Source organism: Trichechus manatus, unplaced genomic scaffold, assembly GCF_000243295.1.
Source record: "Trichechus manatus latirostris isolate Lorelei unplaced genomic scaffold, TriManLat1.0 scaffold00025, whole genome shotgun sequence".
Classification (NCBI taxonomy): Eukaryota; Metazoa; Chordata; class Mammalia; order Sirenia; family Trichechidae; genus Trichechus; species Trichechus manatus.
The window spans coordinates 213495-233003 of record NW_004443961.1 but is presented as its reverse complement, the minus strand read 5'-3'; the positions used below and the strand labels follow the sequence as shown (position 1 = coordinate 233003).

The 19509-nt window shown below is 47.2% G+C and overlaps 1 protein-coding gene across 3 annotated transcripts in view; it reads right to left on the bottom strand.

Annotated features, from left to right (window-relative positions):
• The window catches only part of DOCK8 (dedicator of cytokinesis 8), a 227026-nt gene that overhangs the window by 8919 nt on the left and 198598 nt on the right, over positions 1–19509 (bottom strand). For all 3 annotated transcript variants that reach the window (XM_004373530.2, XM_023728576.1, XM_023728577.1), the window contains 7 exons: positions 16074–16217; positions 13957–14088; positions 13015–13149; positions 11032–11121; positions 6429–6665; positions 2726–2869; positions 1317–1423 (listed from right to left, as the gene is read on the bottom strand). In XM_004373530.2, coding sequence (XP_004373587.2) covers positions 1317–1423; positions 2726–2869; positions 6429–6665; positions 11032–11121; positions 13015–13149; positions 13957–14088; positions 16074–16217 — 989 coding nt within the window. The remainder of the gene's footprint in view (positions 1–1316; positions 1424–2725; positions 2870–6428; positions 6666–11031; positions 11122–13014; positions 13150–13956; positions 14089–16073; positions 16218–19509) is intronic.

Genomic DNA, 19509 nt, shown 5'->3' with positions numbered 1-19509 from the left:
GGGGTCGCCGTGAGTTGGAACTGACTTGATGGCAACGGGTTTGGTGTTGCGTTTTATATCTGTCCCATTGTCAAGAGAAGGCTCTTTGCAGTCCGATAACTACTGTCGTGCCTGGGTGACAGAGATCAGGAGACCTCTCACAGGTCCCCTTGGAGGCCAGAGAGGCCAGGCCACTGCCAACTTCGGGAGCCTTTGAGCATAATTAATTTTAAATGAAGACATGTGAAAAAGTAAATAGGTCTAAAAAAATCCCCCCAAATATTTTCAACCCTCTGTTCAGTGCAAATGTTACTACTTATCAAAGAAAACCTAGCTTCGGTGTGATGTCAGAATTGCTATCTAATAGAGGAAATCAGTCAACCATCCGCACAGGAGTAAATATAATCTCTGTGTGTGTATGTGCGTTTATCTGGGTATACACACACACACACAGGCAGACACACAGAGACACACACACCTATACAACCACCGGGCAGCTGTGATTCCCTACGGGGCAAAGTGTGTCTCCCCGATACACAGCCCCACTGCATACCTCTCACCAAAGATGTCAAGGAAGAGATGTCCCTAAGCTCACCCGAAACCAATGTTACAGGACCGAATTATGTCCTCCTCACCCCTCAAAATATGTGTGGGAATCCTAACCCCTATACCTGTGGATGGATCCCATTTGGGAATCAGGTTTTCTCTGTTATGTTAATGAGACCATAAACCTACTGGCTCCTGAGTTATAAAAAGGGCAGATCAGACACAGGAGAGTGTACAACAGTTAGCAGCTGGGTGTTTAACCACTGCGCCACGGGGGCTCCTTCCGGAGGCACAAGAGAGGTGATAAACACGACAGCATTTTGCAGTTTAAGTGTCGTTACTTATTAGCAGTACAAGTAGTGTGGCTCTACTGCCCTGCTTCTCAAACTTTGGGCGCCTCAGAACCACCTGGAGGGCTTGTAAAACACAGGTTACTGGGCCCTGCCCCCCAGGTTGCTGACTCAGTAGGTCAGAGTGGTGCCTGAGAATCTGCTTCTCTAACAAGTTCTTGGAGTCCCTGGGTGGTACAAAATGTTAAAACATGCTCAGCTGCTATCCAAAAGGTTGGAGGTTTAAGTCCACCCAGAGGTGCCTGGAAAGAAAGGCCTGGCAATCAACCAGCCATTGAAAACCCTACGGAGCACAGTTCGACTCTGACACGTGTGGTCGCCACGAGTCGGCGTCAAGTCACCTACAACTAGTTTGCTCCTAGGTGGTGCTGAAGCCACTGGTCTGAGGCCACTCTTTGGGAACCACGGCTGTTCTGAACACCCGGTCACGTCCCTTCTTACCGCGTGATGAACTCCTTGAAGCACAACCTCAGCTTGTTGTGGTGTCGATAGAGTTTCGGGTCAGCTGGAATTTCGGCCAGGAACACTTGGGCCACTTCCAGCGGTCCCTGACGGGAAAATAAAAAAACCACGCTGATATTAGCAGGGACGTTAGATCAGCTGGGGGAAAATGTTGGCAGGACTTCTTCGTTTGAACAGGCAATTCTGCAGCTGGTTTGAACAAAACAGGAAATCGAGGAAGGTCTTGACTTTCTCTGGGAGCTGTGAATCCTTAGGAGGAGCCTGGAGTTTTAGGGGAATACCGAGAAGTAAAAACGTATTTTCTCAATTAAACACGACTCATAATAGGCTTTCCTTCACATATAAAGGTAATACAACTGCATCAAAAGGTATGTGCTCTGAGTGGCTTTTCTGAAGTGGGGATTGCCTTGATCCATCCATTCATATTTGCCTGTCTAGTTGCCCTACTGAAGAACACCATATTCGCGTAATTCCTGACGTAAGACAGAGAGAGCGTCAGTGTGTAAGTAGTCCAAGGCTGTGGGCTTACCGCGTCTTCTATTTTTATCAAAGGATTGGGATTTTAAAGGCAAGACCTTCCTACTTTCTTCTGATTTGGGAAATAGTCATTTCCCCTTTGCTACTTCTGCTTCCTTGATGTTAAGTGGGCTCAGAATTCTTGAGAGGAAATCCAGTTGTGCTGAGCAAGCAAGGAGTCACAAGGCTCATTTAAATTTCGAGTGGGGATTTGTGGACAAGAGGTGGCCTGGAAATGAAACCAAGGAGGCCCCCTGGGCAGACTACGAGGCTAGTTCCTCCAGCCACCCAAGACTGGTTTTGTTTCCTACTGAACTCGGGAGTCAGGATTCTGGGTCTGAGAAGACCAGCCTGGTCTAAAGCGGCACAAGAAGCCTGGTCAGCTGAGGCCACCTGGTTGACCTCTCCTGCTGAGCAATCCCTGGCATGCTGGGATCATCTGGAAGTGACCTAGCGGTTGGGTGTTCTCAACTCTTTCTTTTAGACCATTCTCTCCTGCAGGCACTCTTAGGTTATTCTCAAGCTCTGCAATCCCTCTGTCTCCACTGGGCATGGATAATCACTCCCTAGCAGGACCCCAGATCTACATCCTATTGCCAAGTCTGGTCCCAACATGGAGACTCCTTGGGGAAGAGGAGCCCCTGAGACCTGGTCCATTTATCTCTAGGATTTCTATTCTGCCTTGAGTTGTTACGAAGGAGAAGGGGCTGCTACAAATCTTTTAAATCTAACACGTGTTCAATCTAAGTGTAGGAACATCGTATGCACGTGGATTGGACTCCTCGCCAACCCCAAGGAAGGAGGGTGTAGAAATTCACTGATGACTAAAACAATGCAGGCCAGTGGAGCTGCCACCAGCTGACTTTCCATACCTGGTTTACAGTTGCTCCCACGGAGCCTTGGAGCACCATCTGCAGCATCTTTGGGTCGGGGGGCTCCTGGTTAATGGCAACCGCTAACTGGAGGGTCTTCTTCTTCATATCTTCAATGGCAACCTCAATTGGTGTCAACACAAACTGAACATAAAACACAAATATCGGGAAGTCATGATCCTATCTCATAAGCCACGGCCACATCTGGAGCTATGACATGGACGGCACCAGCTGAGAAAGCAGCTGAGGAAAGACTTTCAGAGTAATTTAAAATAGTCAGAGGAGGTTAAAGGGAAGGAAGGGCCTAGCAATTCCTAAGTACTTATTAGATTCCAGGAACTACACACACAGCTATCACTTACTCCTTTAAATAACCTCATGATTCTCCCCTCTACAGTTAAAGGGGAATCTGTCAGGCTAAGTTAGTTCCAAGGAGCCTGGGTGGTGCGAGGTTACTAACCCAATGGTTGGCAGTTCAAACCCACCCAGCAGCTCCACAGAAGAAAAGGCCTGGCAAGCTCCTTCTGTAATTAAACAAAAAAAAAAAAAAAAAAGAAAGACCAATCCTGTTGCTGTCGAGTCAATTCTGACTCATAGCGACCCTATAAGACAGGGTAGAACCGCCCCTGCCCCATAGTGTTTCCAAGGAGCAGCTGGTGGATTCGAACTGTGGACCATTTGGTTAGCAGCTGTAGCTCTTAACCACTGTGCCATCAGGGCTCCTCCATAAAGATTACAACCACGAAAACCCTATGGAATAGTTGTACTCTGTAATACATGGGGTCGCCACGAATCGGGGGCTGAATGGATGGCAGCGAACAACAAGTAAGTTGCAAAAAATGACACAGTTAAAAAGTGGGAGGCCAGAATTTGATCACGTTTCTGTCTAAACTTAAAACCATACTCTTTCTAACCTGGTAGCGAAGTTTCCTTCTATTTTGAAGAAGCTAACAGACTCGCATGTGGGGGAGCTATGAGAGGCACAGTGCTCAGTTCCCTCCCATAACACAGCTGGCGGCAGGCATCCTGGTGTCGCCACCAATGCAACCTGGAGGTGAACGCCTAGTAAACACAGTGCTCTGAAGGGTCCGTCTGCTAGTTCTAAGACCTGCTGGTTTGGGGTAGAGTCCTTCCTGAAGTCCTGGGAGAATAACAGACAGCCCAGAAAAGTCGTGCAGATACGTTTTGGGACCATGGGTTTATTTCTGTGCTATGCGTAGAAAGTCCAAGTGTTAAAAGTCCGAAACAAGAGATGCAGCAGATGCCTTCCTCACCAACCTCCTTGTATCTGACTTCCTGGCTCGGGCCTCCTTTATCCCCTCTGAGAGCCACCCTTTGAGGCTGCTGGCTGCTGAACCCTCAGCTGGTGGGTTCTCCTCCATAAGCTCTGTCACTTCTGCTCCTCCCCGACGGGATGCAGATTCCCCAAGACCCATCCACGTTTGTTCACCAACCTGATCATGCCAGTTGCACTTGTTATGTTAATGACCCAGTCTAATTAAATCACGTGTCATCTGATGGACCGTGCGGTGTGGGAAGAAAAAGACTCGGTTCTATGAAAACCAAGTGTGATGTCTGGGCAGGACGTTATAAAGATTCCTGTTACATTAGGTATGAGTAAGACAAGCGCAAAAGGCTAGGAAGAAAATCATTAACATCTAGGAAGATTCTGCTCTTATACTGTTTAGCAAGTACCTTGAAGCTCTCACTCTGCTTTACAGAAACCAAAACTGAAAATCATACACAGGGCATCAGGAGTGTGCTTTATACAAGACACACAACGCTGAACTGTGACCAGCGGACCAGAATCACACAGAAGGCTGTGGCCCTGTATAAAAAACAATGACAAATAAGTGCACATGGACGGGTTTTAGGAGTCCCTGGAGGTGCAAATAGTTAATGTGCTCAGCTACCAACTGAAAGTTTGGAGGTTCGAGTCTACCCAGAGGTGCCTCGAAACAAAGGCCTGGTGATCTACTTTCAAAAAATCAGTGACAGTTTGTCATGGATTGAATTGTGTCCCCCCAAAATATGTGTCAACTTGCCTAGGCCATGATTCCTAGTATTGTGTGGCTGTCCTCCATTTTGTGATCTGATGTAATTTTCCTATACGTTGCCAATCCTAACCTCTATGATGGCAATGACACACAATTAGAGGCGGTTATGTTAACGAGGCACGACTCAGTCTAGAGGATTAGATTGTATCTTGAGTCAATCTCTTTTGAGATATAAAAGAAGAGAGCAGAGAGGAGAGGACCTCCTACTATCAAGAAAAAAGAGCCCGGAGTGGAGCAAGTTCTTTGGACCTGGGGTCCCTGTGCTGAGAAACTCCTAGACCAGGGGAAGACTCATGACAATGACCTTCCCCTAGAAACAACAGAGAGAAAGCCTTCCCCTGGAGCTAGCGCCCTGGACTTCTAGCTTCCTAGACTGTGAGAGAATAAATTTCTCTTTGTTAAAGCCATCCACTTGTGGTATTTCTATTATAGCAGCCCTAGACAAGACACAGTTCTACTCTGACCATATGGGGGTGCCATGATTCGTAGTCCACTTGAGGGCAACGGGTTAACTGGATGTGTTTTAATGTAAAATAAAATCTTTGCGGTCTGTGTAATTTTGAATGATTCTGTGGTTTGAGAGACCTTCTTAATCAGTCCTGTGACAGTGGCTGAGAAGTCCTCTACTGTACAAAAAAATCAGAGAAACAACAGGGCCCCTTCCTGTCAACATACAGATGAGGAAACTGAAGAGACAAGTGGCTTATACAGGGCCACAGGATGGGGCTGGGAGTAAAAGCAGCCAGGATCCTTGGCCGTCTTGCCTAGGGCCCTTCCTACAGCACACCGGTGTCCCCGGGGACCGCTCACTTGCTGCTCTTGTCCTTAATAATTAACAATACAGCAATGCTTCAATCACCTGGACACTGCTAAATACATACAAATTTTATAGAAAATATCTAAAATTTAAATATATAAAATTTATATAAGCTTATCATTAAATATATACCATTAAAAAAAAAAAAAAAGCTGCCGTTGAGTGACCCTACGTGTCAGAGTAGAACTTTGCTCCATAGGGTTTTTAATGGCTGATTTTTCAAATAGAGATTGCCAGGCCTTTCTTCTGAAGTGCCTCTGGATGGACTCAAACTTCTAACCTTTTGATTAGCAGCTAAGTGTGTTAATTGTTTGTACCACCCAGGGACCCCAATTAAATGTATAAATATCCTATATTATGTATTACAATTATGTATTTATATTAAGCATATCTGTTTAACATATATTTAAATATACAACCATGCTATAGAATATGCAGCTGCCTGAATGGGATTTCAGCTCCCTGAGTGGTGCAAACAGGTTGCTCTTGGCTACTAGCTGAAAGGTTGGCAGTTCAAACCCACCCAGCAGCACTGAGGAAGAAAGGCCTGGCTATCTGCTTCTGTAAAGATTACGGCCTAGGAAACTCTATGGGGCAGTTCCGCTCCATCACATGAGGTCGCTATGAGTCAGAATCGACTGGACAGCAGCAAGTTTCTGGTTTTAAATGGGACTCCTGGCACCACAGGAGTGAGAAGGTAGCCATCATCATAACATTTCGGTATTTCCACTCCAGGCCGCCGGGAAGAAGCCCTCAGGTTTGCGGTCATCCTGGGGAGTGGCCCTGTCCGCTCGCTCAGCGGCGGCTCCAGGTCCCCCCGCGCCATTACCTCCTCCTTCTGGATGACGGTGACACGGGTCTTGATGTAGGGGAAGGCGTGCATGGTGGTGAGCACCGTGTTGCGCTGGTGCTGCTCCTGCAGCTCCCCCCGGGGGCGCCCCTCCAGCGTGAAGGGCGTCGTGTACATGAACCGCCGCAGGTTGAAGCTCTTCTCGAAGTAGGTCACCCTGTCTTTCATCTCATACTCATCAAAGTAGGGCTCCACGAAGGTGATCTGGATGTAGGCCTGAGGGGGAGAGGGACGACAAGGAGGAGATGAGTTCTTCTCCAGGCACAGAGCGCCCCCCGATGCACCGGAGGGCGGCCGTGGGAATCCAACCCTGCAGTCCGTCTCCCTCCGCCACAGGGAGGGCCTCCAGGAGGCAGGAGCCGCGACAGGTGCACCGGTGAGGTCAGGCCACGAGCCGCCCCAGACGCCCACCGGAGCTAACCCAGCCAACTGAACGTTTAGTCCGGCAGTCTGCAAACTGCTTCTACTTTTTAAAAATTATGGTAAATATAGTGTAACAGAACATTTGACATTTCCACGATCTTCCCATGGACCGCTCAGTGACATTATGTTCATCACGTTGTTCAACCATGAACCTTATCTGTTCCCCAATTACACCATCGCCCTTCACAGAAGCTCAGTGTCCCCTAAGCAATGAGTCCCTCTCTCCCGCCCACGGTAACCACTACTAAACTCTGGCCTCTATACACTTGCCCGTTCTAGATAGTTCATATACATGGGATCATACACTATATGTCCTTTCGTGTTTGGGCACACAGCAAAATATTCTCCAAGTTCATCCATGCTGTAGCATGTATCAGGACTCTATTCCTCTTTAGGGCTAATAGTTCATCATATGCGTGAACCACATTTCGTTGATCCATTCATCTGTTGGTGGGCATTTAGGCTGTTTCCACTGTTTGGCTATTGTGAAAAGTGTGCAGTGAACATGAGTGTCCAAGGATCTGTTTGCATTCCTGCTTTCAATTCTTTTGAAATGCATAGCCGTGGAACTGCTGGATTATATGGTAGTTCTATGCTTAACTCTTTGAGAACCGCCAGACTGTCTTCCACCGTGGCTGTACCATTTTACAGCCCCACCAGCCATGGAGGACAATTCCTATTTCTCCACATCCCCACCAACACCTGTTGTTTTCCGTTTTTTGAATCACGCACATTGCTTTTCCATAGAGACAAACTCTCCTTCTCAGGATGACCAAGTCCACGCTATACACTTATCCGAAGGGCTAAAGAAAATGGACAATACCAAGTGCTGACAAGGGCGATGGGAATGCAAAATGGTACAAACACATTACAGAACAGACAGGCAGTCCGTTTCACAGTTAAACATACACTAACCACATAACCCAGCAATCCCATTCCTACATGCGTATCCAAAAGAAACCAAAATTTAGGTTTCCATGAAAACCCAGACCCAAATGTTTATAGCAGCTTTATTCATAATTGACAAAAAGTAGAAACAACCCAAATGTCCCCACCTGGGGATGGATAAACAAATGGTGGCACCTCCGTACAATGAGGTACTGCTCAGCAATGAAAAGGAATGAGCTACTACACATGGGTGGATCTCAAATGCATTAGGTTAAGTGAAGGAAACCAGACTCCATTTACAGAACCAAAAAAACCACACTCGTTGCTGTCGATTCCGACTCATAGCGACCCTACAGGACAGAGTAGAACTGCCCCATAGGGTTTCCAAGGAGCCGCTGGTGGATTCGAACTGCCGAGCTTTTGGTTAGCAGCCGAGCTTTTACCCACTGTGCCACCAGGGCTGCATTTGTATGGCATTCTGGAAAAAGAAAACCTACAGAGAGAATACACATCAGCGGCTGTGAGGGGTTGAGGGCAGAGAGACAGAATGACTATAAAGGAGCACAGGGAAATATTTTGGGGTGATGGAACTGTTCTATATCTTGACTGTGGCAGTGGTTACATGTGTTTGCCAAAACTCCTAGAACTAAGTACTAAAAAGAGTGAATTTTATTTCCTGTGAAGAAGGATATTTGTTTTATTTTTTATTTTATTGTCGTGCTTTAAGTGAAAGTTTACAATTCAAGTTAGTCTCTCATACAAAAATGTATATACACATTGTTACGCGACCCTAGTTGCTCTCCCTATACTGTGACAGCACACTCCTCCTTTCCACCCGATTTCCCGTGTCCATTCAACCAGCTCCTGACCCTCTCTGCCTTCTCATCTCACCTCCGGACGGGAGCTGCCCATTTAGTCTCATGTATCTACTTGAGCTAAGAAGCACACTCTTCACAAGTATCAATTTCTGTCCCATAGTCCAGTCTAATCTTTGTCTGAAGACTTGGCCTCAGGAATGGTTTTAGTTTTAGGCTAACAGAGAGTCCAGGAGCCATGTCTTCCGGGGTCCTTCCAGTCTCAATCAAACCATTAAGTCTGGTCTTTTTACTAGAATTTGAGTTCTGCACCCCACTTTTCTCCTGCTCCATCAGGGAATCTCTTGTTGTGTTAGAAGGGTATTAAATATAAGAAAAAGAAACCAGTTGCCATCGAATCGATTCCGACTCATGGCGACCCCATATGTGTCAGAGTAGAACTGTGCTCCATAGGGTTTTCAATGGCTGATGTTTTGGTAGTAGATCACCAGGCCTTTCTTTTGAGATGCCTGTGGGTGGACTTGAACTTCCAACCTTTCATTTAGCAGCCAAGTGAGTTAACCATTTGCACCACCCAGGGACTCCAAAAATATAAGAAAAAAATATAATGAAAGGTCCTCTTTATCTAAGATACAAAAATTGGTCCCTATTCACCTGCAGCAGCAGAAAAAGGAGACCCAGGAGTCCGAGAAGAAACTGGAGTGCAGGTCTAACTGCCTCCATGAATGACTACCTCCTTAGCCATGAGACCAGAAGAACTAGATGGTGCCCAGCTACCATAATGCATGTTCTGATCAAAGAATCAGTAGATGAATCCTGATTAAAGGGGAAAAATACATGGAACAGAATTTCAAATTCTTACGGAATCCAGACTTACTGGATCTCTTGAGACTGGAGGAACTCCCGAATTTATCACTCTGAGAAAATCTTCAAACTGTGAACCGAAATTATCCCCTGAAGCCATCTTTAAACTAAACAAACGTTTGGCTAAACTAGTAAAGAATGTTCACCACGAGCATCGTGCTCTTTTGAGGAGTTTTCGTTATGAGATCAAACTGTCAACAGTAACTGTAAAGCAGAGATGAGAAGTTTAGGAGCAGGGAGTCTAGGTCGATGGCGGTGAGACAATGTGAGTAGAGACGACGAGGATGGGGACACAGTGGGAAGAACATTGCCAATCTCATTAAACTGAACAGGTAGAAGCTGATGAATGAGTGTATTTTCTGCTGTGCATATTTTCACCAAAATAAAAATGAAAAAAAAGCAAAAAAGAAAATGCCCTCTTTAAAACATAAAAAAAATTGGCCCTGGCCACGGACTCTGGGACATCCAAATACTGAGGGGATGGGTGGGGTCACTGGCCTCAGACCGAAAGTCACGAATCAGTGGTTAGAATTCAGTGTCCAGATTCTCATTCAAAGCTCTCACCACCTACCCTGGGCGTTTTAAAAGAGGGGAAAAGACCACCTGTGCAGGCGATGTCACAGCTGATCCTACGCAGCAGGTGCTGTGCTCCGACCACCAGGATGCACGGCCAAGCCTGTCTTCCAAGGACCCGGGGCATTTCTGTCTGAAGCTTAGCTCCGTTCTACAACAGCTACTGCTTTCAAGCCTTGACTAGGGAATGCATCTAAAGTTAGAAACTGCTCTGAAGTGTGCAGAAAACAAAACCTTCCGTCTGGCCCAGTACTCCCTACACATCATCATCATATCTTGGGAGAGAGAAGAAAAGGAGGAGTTTGGAGCCTGCATTTTACAAGCCTTCCAGAGGGTGACTGATCCTCTGTCCCACCCCTTAATAACACCTTACACCTGCTCTGTTGCCAGCAGTGGAGAAAGCTCTTTCATGGGAGGTGGGCTGGGCAGGCCGGCATCACCCTGAAGCCCAAGCCCTTTCCATCATACCCGCAACTGCACAGTGACACTTCACCTGGCTGGAAGGAGTGCCTGCAGCCTAAGAAAGGCGCCGCTGAGCACTGTCCGGGAGAGGTCTGCATCTCTGCAGCACGCTTTAAGTGGACAGTTTACCCATTTAATAGAAAGGCAGTGGAGGTAGTGAATGACGAATGGTCTAGGTTTGGAGACAACAGATCCTGAGTTTGAGTACTGGCTCTGCCACTTGCATGAGCTTGGGAAACTGCCTACCCTTACAGATTTTCTCATCTATAAAACAGGAACAACAAAACCTACTTCAAAGGGATGCTGGGGATGAAGTGAAAAGATACACACAAAGGGCCCAATGCAGGACCGGCCTCCCAGCTGGCGTATATCCTTTGGTGTGCCATGTGAGTCCTGCCTTTGAGTATGCTTTCTTTAAGATCTAACCAAAGAGTAGCTGAGCCCTAGACAAGAATGTCTGGTTGGGGAGCCCAGATAGAGGGGGTCATTTTATGTGCATGGGGTAGGATAAGGGGGCTCAGAGCCTGATGGTCGTTTTGTGCAAATTATCCCTGTACCTTGTTAGGATCCAACCTGGTTTTGTCCACAGGAGTCGAGTCTTTGATCACTTCCACAAATTCCGCACCGAAACACTGCCCATAAAATCCCTGGGTAAGAGGAAGCAACAGTTTATTAAAGCCATTTAATAATGTCTTCTCAGAAGTAGAATCAGTTTGGAATGAGCATGAGGTAGCATTTGCTGATTGATTCCTGGAAGACCCCCTGAGCTAATGAGCAAAGTTCAGCATTTCCTGAGACAAAAATAAAAATAGAAGGAAGTCTAGCACCGCTTCTTGTAGTGCGTAGGCTTGGCTTCCACTTCAACCAATGTCATCCTATATTTCTAAGGCAGCTCTTTCGAGATGGCATTATTGACTTCTCTCCATTTGTACTGCAGGAACTTGGAGGTCACCAGCTTTCCCGTAATGTGGCAAACCAAGCGTACAAGAAGACAAAATATATACCTCTAGTCCTGTGTAAGGAGTCCTTGAGTGGTACAAACGGTTAACGTACTTAGCTGTTAAACAAAAGGTTGAAGGTTCAAGTCCACCAGAGGTGCCCTGGAAGAAAGGCCTGGTGATCTACTTCTGAATAATCAGCCATTGAAAACCCTATGGAGCACAGTTCTACTCTGACTCACAAGGGGTCACCATGAGTTGGAATAGACTCCATGGCCACTGTTTTTTTTTTTTTGTTGTTGTTGTTGTTGATTTTTAGACTCAAAGAAGTCATAGCCCAGGGTGGTTGAGTGCCTTCCCCAAAGTTGTTCAGCTCATGAGTAGGAGACCTAGGAATAGACCCCAGCCTCTTGGTTCTCTGCCTAATATTGTTTCCCCTACTTAGGACTAACCAGTTGCCGTCTAGTTGACTCCAGCTCAAGGCGATCCTGTGTGTCTCAGAGTACACCTACGCTTCGTAGGGTTTTCAATGGCTGACTTTTCAGAAGTAGATCGCCAGGACTTTCTTCTGAGGTGCCTCGGGGTGGACTTGAACCTCCAACCTTTCAGTTAGCAGCTGAGTGCATCAACCATTTGCACCACCCAGAGACTCCTTTTTTCAGTCAAGTAAGGATAAAAGTCCTTTGTCTTACTTGGCATGGATGGAGACTGTCAAGAACAATTAGACAATAAAAGTGTTTTAAGTTTTATAGCCGTGAAAGAGAATAAATTTAAAGCAGTAGTAAGACAGCAGGGGGTGTCAGCTCAGGGGACTCCAGTCACGCAGCCTGAGTGGGTTTTGTTTGGGGTACCCTTTAGCTTTCTTTCTGAGTTCTTAGAACTTGGCCCTTTCAACTTCTCCCTCACTTCTTCTGACTGCTCTCCATGCTGTTTCTCTTTTTCCCCATCTTTTCCATCCTTTCCTCTAAGAACATGCTGCTCTATTCTGGGACAATAGGGATCTAATGTGAATGGCAGGTTGGAACTGGGGCCACCAGCCCATGAACAGGACACTGGCCCTGAGTGTCCAAATAGCGGCATCCTTGAATCAGCAGGAAGAGATTGCTGCCCCACAGCCCCACAATACACTACTGTTGAGCATCTCTTCTGTGCCAGAAGTGGGATCTGTCCTGCAGTGACAACAAACCAATATTTGCTGCAAGCTTTTCTAGGGGTAATTCAGTAATTCGGCTGGATTCCTTCAAAATCAAGATGATCACCTTAAAGCTGCAAACTCTCTTACTAAAATTTGGACAGGGTTATAAGAAAGCACGAGACATGCATGGAATTTTGGATGGAGAGTGTGGAAAATAAATACTCACAATACAAATTTACCAACATGTGGAAAAGCAAATACAGCATCTTAGGGGAAAGACATCCAAATCTTGCTTTACTGCATGTCCCCAGCTAATGCCTTCATATTATAAACGCAGTGTGGAAAAATTTTCATGTAGGCCAGTGATGAAGCCATGACTTGCATTTTGTAAGACAACCTCTAATGAGCCACTCTACCCTGTTTATTGTGAAATATACATTGTCAAGCGCACAGGCCACTTTGCTTACCTCTAGCCTGTGAGAGATTTCGGGAAGCTTCGTAATTGCAGGCTCTTTGTACACAAATTCCTGCTCATCCAAATCCCCAAATTTGGATCCATAGAAACCAACTCGGAAGTAGGTTCCAAACATTCTCTTATGTCCCTGATGAACAAAATAAGAAAATCTCTCATTAGCTACATAAGGTCCATTGGGTTGCAAAGGGCAGGAGTCTTTTCTTGCTATGTTACCAAGCATTTTATTCCTATGGTTAATAGAAACAAAGATCATTCCTTTAAAAACAGTATAATGTTTATGGAATCGACTTCGGAAATAATAAGCAGAGAAATCTTATGAATGATTTCTAGGACTTCTTTTAAGTGAATTTAAAGTGATTCTCACATTTCCTGGTCATAAGGTAACTCAGGCTTCTTTCCCTCATACACTGAATCCTGGTCCCCTGTCTGCTCTCAGCCCTTCTCTGTTTGGTGGGTAACAGCCACTGTAATGATGATGTTGTTGTTGTCAAGTAGGCCCTGGGCTCATGACCACCCCATGCATAATGGAACAAAACACTGTCCAGTCCTGCCACATCTCCACGATTGGCTGTGGATCAAACTGTTGTGTTCCACAGGGTTTTCACTGACTAATTTCCAGAAGTAGATCACCAGGCCTTTCTTCCTAGTCTGTTGTAGTCCAGAAGCTCCACTGACACCTGGTCAACATCATAGCAACAAGGAAGCCTCCACTGACAGACCAGTGGTGGCTGCGTGTGAGGTGCACTGGCCAGGAATCAAACTGGGGTCTCCTGTGTGGAAGGTGAGAAGTCTACCACGGAACCACCACGGCCCACTTAATATCATGATGTGCTCAAGGTAAATCTCTCACTAGAGAGGAAGCGGGGTGGGCATCTTGGGAACAGGGTCGCCTGCCGCCAGGTCACAGGAAGTCCTGGTGAGGAGCTGCAGCTACCTTGTTTATGATGCTGTCAAAGGCCTTCTGCAGCTTGCTGTGAGTGGAGGTCAGCTTCCGGAAGTCTCGATGCGCTTCCAGGATGGGGATAACCAGCTTGTACACCTCATTAACCGTCTCATACAAGCCCCCCTTGGAAAAAGAGGAAGAAGAACAACAGAATTCATTGCACTGGAAATGTAAGAAGTGCAAACACAGTTTGTTATGCAAGCAGTGGACACAAAAGTGGGTTTATTGCTGGCACCACTGACTTGACAGGGCTGGCTTGATGTCGGAACCCACTCTTGTCTTGGGGTGGCCTTAGGTCAAACAGAACAAGGCGCGAGCTAAATGGCCCCGTACCCTGCTGTTAATAGGGGGAGGGTTTCCATGGAAAAAAAAAAAACCAACCAGGTAAGGAGACTGGCAGCAGGGACTAAACGCAATTCAGAGAAGCAGGGTTAGCGTGTTGACATTTCACCAGGGAGCCTCCTGCAGCCGGGTGCTTAGCGTTTGCCTGGAAGGAGTGGGGAGGATCCCACGGAGTTCATTTTCTTGAATTTCAGGCAAAACAAGGGTATATTGGGCTTTCTCTGACTCCTGAAAGGAAAAGTAGGAAAAAAGAGAAAGAGAGAGAGAGAGAAGATAGCTAAAACAATAAATTAAATACACAGAGATTAGAGGGAAGAAACTTAGAAATGAAAAATGGAAAAGAAAGCATAATATAAGAACAAAACCAAAAGTGGATCAGCTAAATTCAGTAAAGGATCACACGCTGTTGTTGTTAAGCGCCGCTGAGTCGATTCCGACTCAGAGCGACCCTGTGTGACAGAGTAGAAACACCTTACGGAGTTTTCTAGGCTGTAATCTGTACAGGAGCAGATTGCCAGGTCTTTCTCCCATGGAGCAGCTGAGTGGGTTCGAACTGCTGACCTTTCAGGTAGCAGCTGAGCGCTTAACCACTGCACCACCAGGGTTCTGTATTAAATATTAACTCGGTTTAAAATTTAAGGGAGGTGGGGATTATTAAAATGAAAAAGAGTGAGCGACTCCTTCTCCCCCAGCCTGACTCTCAGAGCCTTACCTCTCTGCCTTTTCTCTCATCAGGAGCGTTTACGCCCAGCGCTAGTAATGAGTTGGGGGGTCTTGGGTTGCCCACATGTCTCTGAGCTGGTCCTGGGCCGTAACACCCCTGAGCTAGACACTGCCTACTTACGCCTTCCCTCCAGCCCCAAGGGCTCCTCTCCAAGCTTTCTTGCCGTGAGACAGAAAATGAGAGAGTGCGCGTACATCTCATGGTTTATTGTATAACCCTGGGCACGTCATTTCGCCTCTCTGTGGCTTGCTTTCCACCCTCATTACATGGCAATCATACTGTAAAGCCTGCCCAGCCAGGAGCGTGCAGTGAAAACCAGAACATTAGAAGGATGAAAGTCTCTCTGCCTCCCTCAGGGAGATGATGCAATCTGTGTACATCAGAGTCCCCCCCCAGGCCACGCCCTCCATGCCCGGCCGGGCAGGTTCTCGTCATGAAGGGTGGCTGACTAGGTGGTTAAGACCACAGAAACCAGAGTTCAGCCCGAACACGTGAGGTCACATCCTGGGTGGGTGCTTTGTGCACTGTTATGGATTGAACTGCATCTCCACAAAATGCGTGTTGAAATCCGAACCCCTGAGACCTCAACTGCTAACCAAAAGGTCCGCAGTTCAAATCCACCAGCCACTCCTTGGAAACCCTGCGGGGCAGCTGTACTCTGTCCTGTAGGGTCGCTGTGAGTCGCAATCAACTTGATGGCAATGAGTTTTTTTATGGGCACTTGTAAATATGACCCCTGTTTGGAAACAGGGTTTTCTTCTGCCATGTTAATGAGGTCATACCAGCATAGGGTGGGCCCTAAACCTCATCACTTCTGAGTTATAAAAAGCAGAACAGACACAAACACACACGGGGGGAAGACAGACACTGAGGAACGCCAAGGAATTCCTGGGGCTATGACAAGGAAGGACCTTCCCCTAGAGCTGATGTCCTGAATTTGGACATCCAGCTTCCAGAACTGCAAGCCAAGACATTCCTGGCTCTTTAAAGCCACCCGCCTGCGGTGTGATGGCGCCCCCAGGAGACCAAGATGGACACTGACCGTGCTGAAGAGCTCGGCGGCTTGCTCCAGGAGGCCCACTAGGCCGCTCTCGGTGAAGTACCGGCCGGAGCACACACCGTCTTCGTCGGGAGACAGGGTGTCATCAGAGACTGCAGACTCCTCCAGCACGTTGGAGGAGATGTTCTGAAAGGGACCAGAGGAGAACCAGGCTACAGAGCGGCACTGACAGGAAGCCAAACAGAAGGACCAAGGATGCTCAAAACCCTCTCCAGCCTGTGGCCAGGCAAGGTCTGTGATCCCACCAAGAAGAGATTCCAGCAGCTACACATTCTGAAAGGACACGCAGAGCAATCGGTCTCCAAAACTCGTTCTTTTCTAGAAACTATACTTTCCCTGTTGTTGTTGGACGTGCTGTTGAGTCGGCCCCCGACTCATGGTGACCCCATGCACAACAGAATTGCACATTATGGCCCACAGGCCTTTCATGGGCTGATTTTCAGAAGATCACCAGTCCCTTCTTCCTAGTCTGTCTGCAACTGAAAGCTCTACTGAAACCTGTTCAGCATCATAGCAACAAGTAAGCCTCCACTGATAGATGGATGAGTGGTGGCTGTGAACGAGGTGCACTGGCTAGGAATCAAACCCAGATCTCCCACGTGGAAGGCGAGAATTCTACCACTGAGCCACGACTGCCCCCACCTTTTCCCTAGGACCCCAGCACATTTACCACAATGTAGCATCAGTTGATTGGGGTGAACCATCTGAAGGGACATACAGTTGGGGTCATGGTTTTTACAAGGCAAAGACCAGCTAACAGTTAACTGAGATGCCTTGTTTCAGCAGCTGAGGGAACCTCCACTTTCGGGGAGCGTGGGGGCTCGTTCTGAAGTAGGTTGCTACTACTGAATTGACTTTCAGGTGAACAGCCACAGTACTATACGACAACCACGAAGGAGAACATCTTCCTTATGGATGCTTTTCTGGTGATACAGCATTGATGTTTTGTCCAAAACGTTTTGTTCCTTTCTGCACAATACACCTTTATGTAAACTACAGAGTTCAGAGTCTCTGGTTGGGAATCCAGGGACCCGGGCCAGGGGGAGGCAAGTGAAGCACTCAGAGTGCAAAATTTAAGGAAGCACTCCCTCTCAGTGCCAACTCTGCACTTGCTCAGCCCTGAGAGTGAGCACCTCCTTAAATTCTACACCTGGGTGCTTGACTTGTCTCCCCCTAGTCCTGGCCGTGGCAGTGCCTCTCCATCCTCTTGACAGGTCGAGTCATTTTCTTTGACTTGGCGCACAGCTATAGAGGAAATGCAGGTGGATCACGGGAGGAATAGGAAGCCTTCTGTGATGGTTAATGCTATGTGTCAGCTTGGCTAGGCTATGATTCATAGTTTGGCAGACACAAAGTAACTACCTTCCATTTTGTGATCTGATGTGAGCAGCCAATCAGCTGAAAGGGGGCTTTCCTTGGGGGTGTGGCCTGCCTCCAGTATATAAACGGATGTTCTGAGAAAGCTGGCTCTCTCTCTCGACCTTGCACTCGTCTCATCACCTGACCGCTGGTGCCTGGGACATAAGCCTGCAGAAGTCTCTGGCCTGCATAAACTCACCAACTATAGTACTCTTTCCTGTGGAGTCTAGATGTGGCCTCAAAGTTCTTTTCAGCAGAGTGCGCCAGGCAGCCACTGCCAGCGAATCAGAGCCAGCTTATGAGACAAAATCCATCTGCCTTTTGGCCTGGCTCACAAGATCAAGTGACTCAACTTTAGCCATCAACAAGGAGACAGTAGAGGGTGAGAACGGCTACACAATTTGAGAGAATGTGATCAATGTCACTGTATTGGACACCCACAAATTGTTGAATTGGTGTGTGTTTTGCTATGTGTAGTTCCAACAATAACAACAAAAAAGAAGCTCCTGAAAAAACAAACAAGGAGACAGTTGTCACTGCCCTGACCTGTCACATCTGATATCGTAATGCGGTTTTAGGAACTCAGGGGTGCGGTGCGATTAATTACTTTGTGTGTGGCTTTTCTAGCCGTGGTCTTGTAATTCCCACCCAAGTGACTGTGTGATAGGGTAATTGTGGCCTACCAAGGGGATTGGTCAGATTTGCCTTAAAAGAGAGTTAATTCCAGGGCAGAGAGGAGGAGTCCACCACCACCAAGGAAGGAGAGCCCAGCAGCAGAGACTCGGCAGCAGGGGACAGTGTGGTGGGCTTCCCAGCCCACGGAGAGAGAAAGCTGAGTGCCTCTGGGCAGAGACTGAGGACCAGGGAGAGGTGTGCCTGCGAGTACAGCTGGGGAGAGGCTATCGTGATGGAAGAACTGTATCCTGAGTGTTCTTGAGCCTGAAGTGTAACTGTTACTTCCTACTAAACCCCATAATCGTGAGTATGGTCTGTGAGATGTGTGTGGCCATTGCAATGAATAATCGAACTCAGCAGAGAAGTAGAGGGTGCTGTGTGAGGGATGGTTGGTGTCAGAATTAGTAAAGATGGCAGACAGAAGAGGCTTGTCTGGCCTCCACCTCATGGGAGTCAGCTTTGCACTGTTGATGTCGGTTCTCCTTCCCCCTTGTGGGGTTGGAGGAGGTCAGACTCCTCCCCCATGTCATTCTTACAGCGAGGTTCTCAGAATCCTTTGTGACCAGTCTTTCTTCCAAAACTGGTTTCTCTACTCTGTTGTTTCTGAACTGCAGAAAACAGAAGGTCCAGGAGATTCCGCTGAAAGAATCTAATAACCCAGGAAACCAATACTACCAGAATTGTATGCAATTTCCCACGTGCAGAGAACGGATTTGAAGTTTCATGGCCTTACAAGCGGTAGTCAGAGGGAATATGTTCCGGGAAGACTATCCTGGCTTCAGAATTCAGGAATTAAAAGTCACAGCATCCTCATCCACATCTGTGAAATGAGTACTATACCCTGGGGCACCGACCTTCAGATAGCTCAGTTCCTTGGAATCCACCGGCCTCAATGCTATTTTCCTTGCACAGATTTATTTACCCCCATTATATAATTCTCTTCCAAAGGCTCATGTTTATTGGAGCAGAACAAGGTTGGAAACGAAAGCACAGGGTGTTTAAGAAATCAACACCGAGCATCTGTTTCTGATGACGCTCAGAATTCCTTCATCCTCCTAAGGTAGAGTATACTAACTCTCTTTTGGGGAACCACCCCTAACTCCAGGTGTGGCCCTAGGACTCTGGCTCAGCCAATCAGACCACTGCATTTCCCTGGCCATTATGATTGGTTCAGGGATGGGCACATGACCCAGTCAGAGCCAATAAGATGCTCTGAGAATTCCTTAGCAACTGCAGGAGGTGAGCATCTCTCTTGTCTCCTGGAATACAGCCAGTACAGAGCCTGTGGAGAAGGAAGTAGAAGGCAGCGACAGGAAGTGGTGATGACTCCGAGGCCTGGTGACCTGGTTTCGGCCTCAGGGCCAGTTTGGCCTGAAGTGGGTGC